A 12084-nucleotide genomic window follows, 5' to 3' on the forward strand; every position below is an offset into this window, starting at 1 on the left:
GTAATCTAGCCGAACGATCGGCTAATTGTATTGAGATTCTTGTTGGCTTCATCTCACCAACTTTTAAATTTTTCGCAATTGAGAAGGGCATCAAGCTTACACTTGCCCCAAGATCACAAAGAGCATCCATGGCTTCCATATCTCCAATCTTCACCGGAATTGCATAGCTACCCGGGTCACCAAGCTTTCGGGGAAGCTTGTTTTGAATGATTGCGCTCACCTCCATTGGAAGGGAGATGGTTGCACTCTCTTCAAGCCTACTTTTATTGGACAAGAGATCTTTTAAAAATTTCGCATATGTAGGCATTTGTGACATAGCATGAAGAAAGGGAATGTTCACTTGGAGCCCTCTCATGACCTCAAGGAACTTTGAAAACTTCTCATTCAATTTTTTCTCTACCAACCTATGAGGGAAAGGAATAGGTGGCTTGTAGACTCTCATTGGGGGTTTCTCCACTTCTACTTCAACTCCCTCTCCTTTCTTTGTGTCTCCCTCAACACTCTTTTCTTTTTCTTTTCTCTCAACTTCTACCACCTCATTTTCAACATCATTCTCACTTCTCACCTCCACACCCTCATCTCTCTTTTGTGGCACATCTTCACTCATTACCGGACCTTCATACCCTCTCCCGGACCTCAATGTGATAGCCTTGACATGCTCCTTCGGGTTCACAACCGTTGAGCTTGGAAATTGACCACTAGCATTGGAGGTAGAACTCCCAACTTGTTGTGCAATTTGAGCTAGTTGATTCTCAATTATTTTGTTGTGCGCTTGAAGTTGTTGGATGTTGGAGCTCATTTCTGCATTGCTCTTCCCTTGTTGATTTATGAAAGACTCAAGAGCGGCCTCAAGGGAAGTCTTTTGGGGTGGAGGAGGTTGTTGGTTGAATTGTTGTCTTTGTTGGTTTGGATGGCGGTATGGGGCTTGGTGATTTTGTTGATTTTGGTTGTAGATGTTTTGAGGAGGGTTGTTGTAGTTGGATTGTTGGTTTTGATTGGGTTGTCTCCACCCTTGGTTTTGTTGCCTCCAACCTTGATTGAAAGGTTGCTCATTTCTTTGGTTCACGGCCGCAACTTGCTCATTAGTAGCATTGCAATATGAAGCCATGTGATAATTACCCCCACAAGTCTCACAAGACATGACTTGTGGTTGTGGTTGTGAAGAGGAGGTACCGCTTGAGGAGGTTGCTTGGTCTAGCTTGTGAGCTAGCATATCAAACTTTGAGGCAATGAGATCTATTGCACTCAACTCATGCATACCTTTCTTCTTCGGTTGACTTTCTCTTCTATCATATCTATAGGCGTAATGCCTTGCAACTTCTTCAATCATATTCTCGGCTTCTTCCACCGGTAGCTTTTTAAGACTACCACCGGCTCCGTTGTCAATATTGGCCCTTGAGGTAGGAGTGAGACCGTCGTAGAAGCTTTGAATAATCATCCATAAAGGCAACCCATGGTGTGGACACTTCCTCTTTAGATCCTTGAATCTTTCCCATGCTTCACCTAAGGTTTCATCATCCTCTTGAGTGAAGCTTGTAATCTTCCTTCTCAATTCCGCGGTCTTTTCGGGCGGACAAAACTTCCCAAGAAATGCTTTGGTAACCTCTTCCCATGTTGTTAAGGATCCTTCTTTCACGGACCTCAACCAACACTTAGCCTTGTCCCTAAGAGAGAACCGAAACATATGCATCCAAATGAATTCCTCCGTGAGGTTGTTTTTCTTGATGGTAGTGCACAACTCAAGGAAGTTGTCTAAATGAGCTAGAGGGCACTCATTTGCACTCCCCCCGAACTGTTCACTTTGGATCATCCTTATGAGTTGAGGAGAGAACTCATAGTTGTTTGCATTGGTGGTGGGAAGAAGTATGCCACTCCGAAGTTGGAATGCATTGGGGTGGTCATAGTCTTGTAGAAGTGGAGGAGGCGGTGGGTTGGCCATCTCTTGCTCGTTGTCAAGATTATCCTCCGACTCGGAATCCGTATAAGCTAGAGAAAAATCCGGCGTGCCTTGTAGGAGCCTTCTTACGTTCCTCAAAGTTCTATTTAACTCCGGATCTACGGGGATAAGCGGTGATTGCTTACTCCTCCGTGCCATGCACAGTCAAACAAAGCTAAGGAAAACGTTAGCAATGACTATCACAAAGTAAACACGCTTAAACAAAAACAAAATAAGAAGATTATATACATATACACAAATCTAGACTCATTCAACAATATCTTATTCAATGTGACTTTGCCTCCCCGGCAACGGCGCCAAAACTTGATAGGACGTCGTCAACCTATCAAGAAATAAGACCTAACTCGATCCTACTAAACTAGTAGCAAGGGCAAGAAAGGATCGAACCCATGAGAGGCGTTGAATCAACCACCAAATGTTATTGTTTTAAACAAGCTAGATTAAGTCGGGGGTTTTAAGTTGGTATTACGTCACACTATTCTAATTCAAATCAACTAATTCTAAGAGGTGATTAACAATATTAAGAAGGCCTAGGGCATGGGTTACACCACTCAACTTCATCACGGACCACAAGTAGCATGCATAGAAATGGTGATTTAGGGGATAAATTAGGGGAAGTTATCAAATGCACCCAACTACTCTCTCAAGCTAGAGGGATTACTTGACATCAAAACCATAACCTACTCTCGTGATTATGGGCAAGAAACAAGTGTTAAAACATCCTCACGATAACATGCAAATTCCCTTGACTAGAAATTCCTATTCTCATGGCAAATCAAGTCAATCAAGCATAAGGGAGCTTCCTCAAGTTCATCTCTCGATCCTTCGTTGAGGAAGCTAGATAAATAATTCAAGCAATGGCCAATTACAAGAATTAACAATGAAACCTCTTAAACTCAACTAATTAACACCCCACAATTAACAAATTAGTACATGCAACAAGTGTTGGTGATTACATTGAGGGTTCACCCAAACCCTAGAAATTAGACTACTCACAATCCATGGAAGTTAAAGCAATTAAAGATTTCAAGGAATTCATGAACAAATTAAAACTAAGAATTAAGTAGAATCTAACAATTAAACATGCAAAGAACAACCAAACAATTAATAAAAAGCAAGAATTAAAGATAGAAGAGAGAAAGAAAGAGTAAGAAAAATTACTAGAAACTTCAATAATTGACTAACAATGGTGGAACTTGTCTTCTACAATGATTGGATTGAAAACCTTCAAAACAAGAACTAAAATCTATGCTAATTTGAGGATTTTTGTGTTTCAAACTAAGAGGAGTATGAAAATCTGGAAAAAAAATTGGGAACCCCTCTAAAATGGTCCAAAGGGGCTATTTATACTACCCCCTAAAATAAGAGGACGGAGAAAACAAGAAACGGGTAAACTGTAGGTCTGCACGGACGTGCTGAAGTTGGCACGTCCGTGCAGACCAAGGCAGAAACTCAGTTTAAGACGACCTGCTGCAGCACGGGCGTGCACCTTTGGCACGTCCGTGCTGCATCATCTGCACGGACGTACAATATTTGGCACGTCCGTGCTGCCTCATAATCACGGAAGCACGTCCGTGCTGCATCATCTGCACGGACGTGCAATATTTGGCACGTCCGTGCAGGCCTTGGCAGAAAGATGGGTTCAGGTCTGCACTCCTGCACGGACGTGCAACATATTGTACGGCCGTGCAGGGTCTTCTGGGCCCTTTTCTTCGTGTTTTCTTCTACGATGCTCTTGTACTTGGATTCTTTCCATCATTTCCTTGCTTCTAACCTCGGTTTGGTAACCATGGGCTTCATTTGGTCGTCTTTGGACCTAAAATCTCAACAAAAACACTAACAACCCGTGAAGCATAGGATACACAAAAATTGCATAATAATAGGGTAAAAGTGAACCAAAACACAAATTTGTTCAGGTAAACTAGGTTCAAATACACCCTAAAACCGCATAAAATAGCAAGTTATCATGTATCCAAATACTCCAATCGAATACCTTGCCCCGAATGAAATACTCTGTGTGTAATTATGTACCAGAATATACATACATGATTATATTTAGACATAAATCATTATGTATCTCTTAAACATGGTTGATTCAATCATACGGAGTACTTCATACTACTAATATAATACTCCCAAAATTTAATGGCCCCATGGAATTTGAATTTTGGAAATTTTCCCTTTAAATGAAAGTTTTTATAAAACTACCATTAATATGACCATTTGGTCCAATATAATTAGTCAATCCGAAGTACTCGGGTATGATTTTACTACAACGTACTTCATAATACAGAGTAATCAAGTACTTATTTTTCACATATCACTACCCTAACATAATTTGATGACCTGTCAAAAAAAAAAATAAAAAAATAAAAAAAAAAAAAAGAATTTGATGACCCGTTTGCCACCTCTACTTCGGTAGTACATTAGTCACCTCTACTTCGGTAGTACATTAGTGCTATCTGGCTATCTGCTATCAAGAGATTGGAGAGTATGGAGACAGAAAAGAAACAAGCTCAAAGCTGGAGTACATCATACAATTATTTCTGCTTCTATTCATAGACGTTGCCAAATTTGACGTCTAGGTAAACTGATTTAATTTTGGTTTTTCCAGAATTAATTTTTCTTCCAACATTGATTAGCCTATTACAATACTTCATTACATTATCCTGTCCTGGTTGTGAATATCATAGACAAGACAACCAGTATTCAGTTTATAGAGTAGAAAATCAACTGTAATAAGGCCATCAAAGCTATACAACATTGAAATTTGGCATGAATAAAAAAATGAAATTAAAGTAATAAGAAAAATGGACAATTGTTAATATATCACAGATTACTCTCGATTATAATCAACAAGAAAATCAACTAAACAAAATAGAATAATGAACAAATTAAATTTTGTTAACTTTTTTTTTTTTTTTTTTTTTTGGTTCTTCCTCTGCCCGGACTTTGAAGGCCAAGTCTCAACAACAATGACTATAAAACTTGGGAATATGATAACTTCAAAATAAATCGGTCATATAAAAAATATATATCTTCAAGCTGTAATTTCCTTGCGCCAATGGGAAGATTATACTTCTTCCAACTCTATAATCCAACAGAAAAGAATTTAGAAGCACTTGCGGTGAACAATTGATGGACCAGACTCGTCATACTCTGCCTTCGCAATCCACATCTGTAAAATGAATCAAACACAACAGTTGATCATAACCATTCATCACATTAATCGATGCTATATCAACAATTTAGGCCATTATGTATGACTCACTAAAAATTAAGTTTCATGGAACCATGCTCATTTTACAACTAGTAACAAATCTTGACAAGTTCAAACAAGTAGTTATATGATGAAAAAAATGCAGTAGTCTTGTTTTGAGCATTTCAATTACCTGTTGGAATGTGCTGAGAGATGCTAAAATGGATCCTCCAATCCAGACACTGTACTTCCTCTCAGGTGGAGCGACAACCTTGATCTTCATACTGCTTGGAGCCAAAGCAGTGATCTCCTTGCTCATCCTATCAGCAATTCCGGGGAACATTGTGGTTCCTCCACTGAGAACAATGTTGCCATACAGATCTTTCCTGATATCGACATCACACTTCATGATGGAGTTGTAAGTGGTTTCGTGAATACCAGCGGCTTCCATACCAATCATGGATGGCTGGAAGAGGACTTCAGGGCATCTGAAACGCTCACCCCCAATGGTGATAACCTGCCCATCAGGCAATTCATAGTTCTTCTCAACTGAAGAGCTAGTCTTGGCAGTCTCGAGCTCCTGCTCATAGTCAAGAGCAATGTAAGACAGCTTCTCCTTTATATCCCTTACAATTTCTCGCTCAGCAGAGGTGGTGAAAGAGTACCCCCTCTCAGTTACAATCTTCATGAGGTGGTCGGTGAGATCACGTCCAGCCAAATCAAGACGCAAGATAGCGTGTGGGAGGGCATAACCCTCATAGATGGGAACGGTGTGACTGACACCATCACCGGAATCCAAAACAATACCTGCAAATTGATATAACACCCTTGTTAAACATCAGAGGTGCATTTGCATAAATGATCTCTATACACCATATATCAGGTTGAAGGATGCATTACTAGATAAGCAAACTCCATTATATGACAATTATCTCAAAACAAGAGAACGCTGTTTTTTTGGGAATGTAACACATCTTGACAGCCACATTTTCAGTCTTCCAACATTGAATTTATCAACTTTAAAAAGCTAAGCATCAGTTATCACTCATATAATAGCATGCAGAAGTGACTCATACCCCCAATCCCTCTCAACTCTCAAGCATCAATAAGATGACCAAGCGGATAATTTAAAGTCAAGATCATCTGTAATTCACTTACCAGTAGTACGACCACTAGCGTATAGGGAGAGGACAGCCTGGATGGCAACATACATGGCAGGAGCATTGAAAGTTTCAAACATAATTTGAGTCATCTTTTCACGATTGGCCTTTGGGTTAAGAGGTGCTTCTGTAAGCAACACTGGGTGTTCCTCAGGAGCAACTCGAAGCTCATTGTAGAAGGTATGATGCCAAATCTTTTCCATGTCATCCCAGTTGGTGACAATACCGTGCTCAATAGGGTATTTCAGGGTCAAGATACCACGCTTTGATTGGGCTTCATCTCCAACATATGCATCTTTTTGGCCCATACCAACCATGACACCAGTATGTCGTGGTCGTCCCACAATACTAGGAAAGACAGCCCTTGGAGCATCATCTCCGGCAAATCCAGCCTAAATTTTGATATTTGCAAAAACTTAAGTTAGTCAATATGGATTCAGGCAGCACAACAGTCCACAGCATTACTTCATTTCATAAAAACCATTAATTTAACTAATAGAAATTCTCTATTAAAAGAAGCTTGTAATGTACCTTAACCATTCCAGTTCCATTGTCGCACACAAGTGGTTGAACATCCTCTACATCAGCCATCTTATACGACTAACTGTAACAAAGGACCTCAAACCTTAGAACACACACTAAATGACAACCAGCAAAGGGAATAATAGCAACAGAAAAGAGCTGAGCAAGAGTATGAAACCATGTAATACATGAAATCAACTCAAAAACACAATTTAAAGGATCAACAACATATATAGCTTTTTCACCACTCAATGCAACAAGCAGAGTTAAACTTTAAAAAAAGGCATCCATAAGTTGACATCCTAGCTAACCAAAGCGGGCTACCATAAGATCTATGCAGTTATATCGATGGCGACGTCTTAGCTAACACAAGAAGGTTATCATAAGATCAGTGCACTTGCATATAATTCCATCCAACCACATTGCATCATTGTAGCTATTCCCATCCACATTCAGGAATTCATGTGTTTGGAGGCAGTCAATACACTTGAAATTTTGACTAGTTTGATTTGATCATTCCATCAAACTAATTAGATTTTTCTTGACCCACACATTATGCACCATTGCAATATAGTCATTTGACCGTAAAATGCAATGACATCATAAGATTTTAAATCATGGTAAGCATTGGAATTATCCAATTACAAATTGATTAAAGGGATAAATTTTGGTATATGCTCTCAACGCACATCAAACTTTGCTTCAATCGTAGTACTACTACAAGTTTCCTTGACCAGAAATAACATGACAGCAAACCATATAATTAGTAAAACCATTATTAGTAAATTTCATTGTTTATTGACTACTATTAAAAAAGAATTGTGCCTAATAATTTTATTTTTTTAAAAAAAAAAAAAATCTCAACATTTTTAGAGGTGGACAATTTTGATAAAAAAAATTGATATAATTTCTCATCATGACATCGTGACGCCATTGCAAGAACACGCCAAAAACACACAAAATCATCTTAAAATCAAGTGATTAGAGTCTCAAATTCTCAATGTCTCATATCTTAGACGAATAGGACAAAACACAAATTAGAATTATGGCAATAAGTCGCCGAAACACGACATTTTGTCACCATTACCAACATTTGTTACTGTCTACCAAAGCACAAATCATGACAACATGACGAATCATAAAAGCACAAATCATCACAGCATTCCAAATTACGACGATCATAGCTGATCATCCTGAATTTACGTATGTACTGGAATTACACCAGATCGGAGCAGTAAATTATACGATCAATCAAAATTTCAGAGCATGCATATCAATTTATCAACAATCGACACAACAGAAGCAACGAAACATCAAAATCAAACAATCATAATAATTCCTCGATCATCAAACAAGTAATTATCGCATTAAAAAAAAAAAAAAAAAAAAACACAAGTAAAATCACGTTTTAATCATAATTCAAAAACAGACATTGAAAATGAAGAAATGCAGTTACCTTGGGTTCTGAAGAGGAGAGAGAAAGCGGTTTGGATTTTGGAAGAGTGAAATGAGAAATGGAAGAGGAAGAAGGGAAGAGAAGGGGGGGGGGGGGGGGGGGGGGGGTTTACAAAAATAGGGAGAGATTAAAAAATCGTGGTTGTCCACTTCTTAATAGATTTAAATTAAAAATAAACGAATGTTAGTAATGTTTTAATTTAGAGGTTCAACACCAAAAGAAGCGCTCCTTCAACTTAGTGTTTCTCTCTCTTCTTCCGGGCATTTCATTTCACCACTCATTAACAGCCCAGCTGTCGGACCTGCACGTTGTCACGCTCACGCATCATGCCTCCCCATTATCAGGGAACAAGGGAGGATTTTTATTATAAGGGGCCCAATCTTATTTATTTGGGAGCCATGATCAGGGAACAAGGGAGGATTTTTATAGTAAGGGGCCCAATCTTATTTATTTGGGTCGGTTTTTTTTTATTTTTTTTTATTTTTTCTGGGATATGGACTTACAACTTGGACTATTTATTATAATTCTGAATTTATGGATTGTTGTTACTTATATGACCCAATAGTGGACTAAGGTTGGTCCAAGAATGATTGTTTAAAATTTAAATGGGAAATTTATAAGTTTTGGTCTTTTTTTTTGTCTAGGGAACTAGCTTTGTGCTTATTGAAACGAATCTAACAAAATCTCACAAGAATATGTTTTTCGTTACATATATTTCACAAAAGATGGTCAAAGGAGGGTGGTGAATCGTGTAAAAGTCAAAGAGGATAAAGTAAAAAATAACAAAGGATTTATTTCTTTTAATTATACAACTGCAAACTATGAGGTGCATGAGTGAGTCATAAGACTAGGTAGGTTCAAGTAGAGAGAAGGAAAAGGATAGGAAAAGAAATAATCAATTGTAATAACAATGTAAAGGTACACTATCAATAATAGCAAACAAAGATAACATGATTATTTCATAATTTAATGTACTACATTCAAACGTGATTCATTATTTGGGTCGAATTACAAAGGAACTTTATATATACTCCTTACTTTTGATATTGTCTTCGCCTCTCTTTGTTTACATAGAATTTAATTGGAAATTAAAGCTATTCTTGGATCTTCAATGTGGAAAACCATGTAGTGATAGATCTAGCAAAGTAGGCTAGCTCGAGAGTGTTCACGAGAAATTCTCGTATAGAGAGAATCGAATGTGGAGAAAGAAAGTCCAAGTTTTCAATACTTTGTGAACTTATAATGTGACTATTCAAAATTTATAGGGATTTAGGAGAGCATCCTCCGTAAATTTATGCACTTGTTAGCTGTAAGTATACCTGTTCAACGTGATGAGCTGGGCTGGGCTTTATATGAAATGGGCTGAGCCGGGCCAAGCCTAATCCAAAATGGGTCGAGCTTGCCCATGGGCCATTAAGCCTAACCCTACCCGATCCATTCAAAGTGTGTAAACAAACTACAACAACCATGAAATAAACCCAATATAAGAGAATTATAAAGGGCCTTTTAAGGGGCCTTAGCCAACAAGTTAAAAATAGAGAAGTGAGCAACGTTCTTGACACAAATTTGTTACAATCAAGTAACTAAGCAATGTTCTTAATATAAATTAGACCCTTAAAACTTATGAAACTCGAAGCTGCTCTACATATATTATAATTGTTCCAAGTCTGCTAGTTGTTCCACATATCTTTCCAAGTCTGCCAGCTGCTCCACCTGACATATCTTCAACCAACAACTTTGCAAACCTCATCATCAACCGCCTCCCCAAGTGGAAATCCATTAGTTCGTTTTTTACACATTTCAAGCAAATGACGTATTAAATGAGATGTGTCACTATTTTTGTGGGCAATTAACTCCACTTTACAATGCTTATAAATAGTACTTCACTCACCTTTTGCATTCTTTCCTTCCGTCATTTCTTGCTAAACTTTAGATTTCCTACTCCTTTTACGCTTACGGGCGACATTAGATTCATCAATCTCATCATCTACCGGCATTGACATTGTAGTTGCTTCACTTTCCATTGTGTTGAGAAGGAGACAATGAAACTGCAACAAGCTGGAAATGATAGTAAGATAATGTATTATTAGTCAAAATTCTCAAAATCAAAATGCTTCAAACAAAAATCCCAATACATCATCATTCAATGAAGAGCTTAAAGATGGTGCACCCTTACAATTTGGGAACAATCCCAAAATTATTAGGATTATTAGACTAACTAGCCTCCTCATTCTTCATAACAACCCCAACTCAAAAACTAGATTTTTAGCTTTAGATTGAAAAATCAAGACACCCATTTCATAATTTAATGAGCTTTTAAAAACCCAGAAAAATCACATACAAATTCAAGAAAAAAAAACTCCCAAAATTTCCTCACTTTTTTTGCTGATTTTGTGCTGAACTGAAAGTGTAACGACTATAAAACAAACGGAAAATATGAAACTCAGTAAATAATCTACCAAACGGATAAATGTAGATAATTCAAAGGGTTAAACAAGCCAAAAATGAAGGGAAAAAAAAAAACTTAGATTTTGAGTCAGAAACAGCCAAAAAATTATACAGTCAGAATAAGCTACTTAATTAAATCCAGCGCATCAACTCATAAACTTAAATCAATCACCAAACTACAATAACCAAAAACATTAAAAGCTAAAAAAAAAATGCGTAATTTCATATCAAAGCAATATAATCATGAATTTAATTAAATTTTACCAATAATAAAAGAAGAAGGGTGATAAATTGAAGATTGAGAGCAGCAGCAAGAAGATTCACGTGAGCAGCAGCAAGATTGAAGGAATCAGAGAATTTTTTTTTAGGGTTCATAATTTGGGGGAAATTGGGAATTTTTATTTTCAAGTATCATAATTTGACGTTAGGAAGTTTTAGAAACAAAAAAATTAGGATAAAAAAATCCTCATAAGAATTACCCAATTTCAGCCCCTTTTAACTTAGACCAAACTCTTTAAAAGCCCATTATTTAATAACTCTTTAAAAGCCCACCCCATTTACCCATTGAACAGGTCTAGCTGTAAGGATTAAATTGGCCTTTTGATTTTTGTATGTGTACCCCTAGTCCCCAACCCCAAGTATTAAGTTGAAGATCATTTGGTTGGTTTGTTCCAAGGGTATTTTAGGAAATTCACAATAAAGGGTATTTTAGGTAATTTTTCTGGAAGGAAAGCAGGTCCCATGGGGGAGGCCCAAACATATATGGCTTGTAAACAATTTTGCACACTTGGGTTTACTATTAGCAAAAGGCCAAAGTCCAATGATAAATAAAATCACCAACAATATATTCTATTATTTCTTCAATTTTTAATATCACATGCATTTTTTTTTTTTTTGAAACCAATAATATCACATGCATTTACACAAATATAAAGTAATAAAAAAAAATATTGAGAAGCTAATTGAGTAACTATTTTTTTTATTGATAAATTGGTTACTAATTAATTATTGGCCGATTGTGAAGTTGAGTCGGATTAGAACTTAATTGGTTTTTAACCTATAACTAGTTATTAGCCTAATCGATGCCTTGAATCATCATAAATTTATAAGTTTGATCAAATTAATTTAGAAGGGTTAATGTTAAATAATACTACGTATTAATAAGTGAATGAAGATGTTATGAGAGGTTATATATATGAAAACTTTTCAAATAAATTAAACACTACTTGTATTATAGAGAATAAAAGTTATGCCAATGAAGAGTTTTTTAAAAAGACTAAACATTAGTACAATTCAATATCGTAAGAGAATGACAATGACACATAGGGTAATACGTAGGGCA

At 37.0% G+C, this 12084-nt stretch overlaps 1 protein-coding gene and 1 long non-coding RNA gene across 2 annotated transcripts; both read right to left on the minus strand.

The window, feature by feature from the left end:
• Window positions 1–4775: 4775 nt before the first annotated feature.
• LOC110688430 (actin-66-like) lies at window positions 4776–8389 on the minus strand. The gene is made up of 5 exons (XM_021865179.1): window positions 8295–8389; window positions 6848–6920; window positions 6315–6708; window positions 5350–5963; window positions 4776–5135 (listed from the first exon to the last, which is right to left on the minus strand). Exons 2-5 carry the CDS (start codon window positions 6905–6907, stop codon window positions 5070–5072), a joined length of 1134 nt encoding a protein of 377 aa, XP_021720871.1. The 5' UTR covers window positions 6908–6920; window positions 8295–8389; the 3' UTR covers window positions 4776–5069.
• Window positions 8390–9762: 1373 nt separating this feature from the next.
• On the minus strand, window positions 9763–11350 carry LOC110688431. Its single transcript, XR_002504594.1, has 2 exons — window positions 11007–11350; window positions 9763–10352 (listed from the first exon to the last, which is right to left on the minus strand). It is a non-coding gene; the product is annotated as an uncharacterized LOC110688431 (long non-coding RNA).
• Window positions 11351–12084: the final 734 nt, after the last annotated feature.

This window comes from Chenopodium quinoa, unplaced genomic scaffold, assembly GCF_001683475.1.
Source record: "Chenopodium quinoa cultivar QQ74 unplaced genomic scaffold, ASM168347v1, whole genome shotgun sequence".
Classification (NCBI taxonomy): domain Eukaryota; kingdom Viridiplantae; phylum Streptophyta; class Magnoliopsida; order Caryophyllales; family Amaranthaceae; genus Chenopodium; species Chenopodium quinoa.

Excerpts from the sequence above, each read along its gene's own strand:
- LOC110688430 (XM_021865179.1), bottom strand. The coding sequence starts at position 6,907 with ATGGCTGATGTAGAGGATGTTCAACCACTTGTGTGCGACAATGGAACT. Across the intron at positions 5,964-6,314 it reads CGCTAGTGGTCGTACTACTG|GTATTGTTTTGGATTCCGGT; the intron begins GTAAGTGAATTA and ends ATCAATTTGCAG. Across the intron at positions 5,136-5,349 it reads CTCTCAGCACATTCCAACAG|ATGTGGATTGCGAAGGCAGA; the intron begins GTAATTGAAATG and ends TTCATTTTACAG.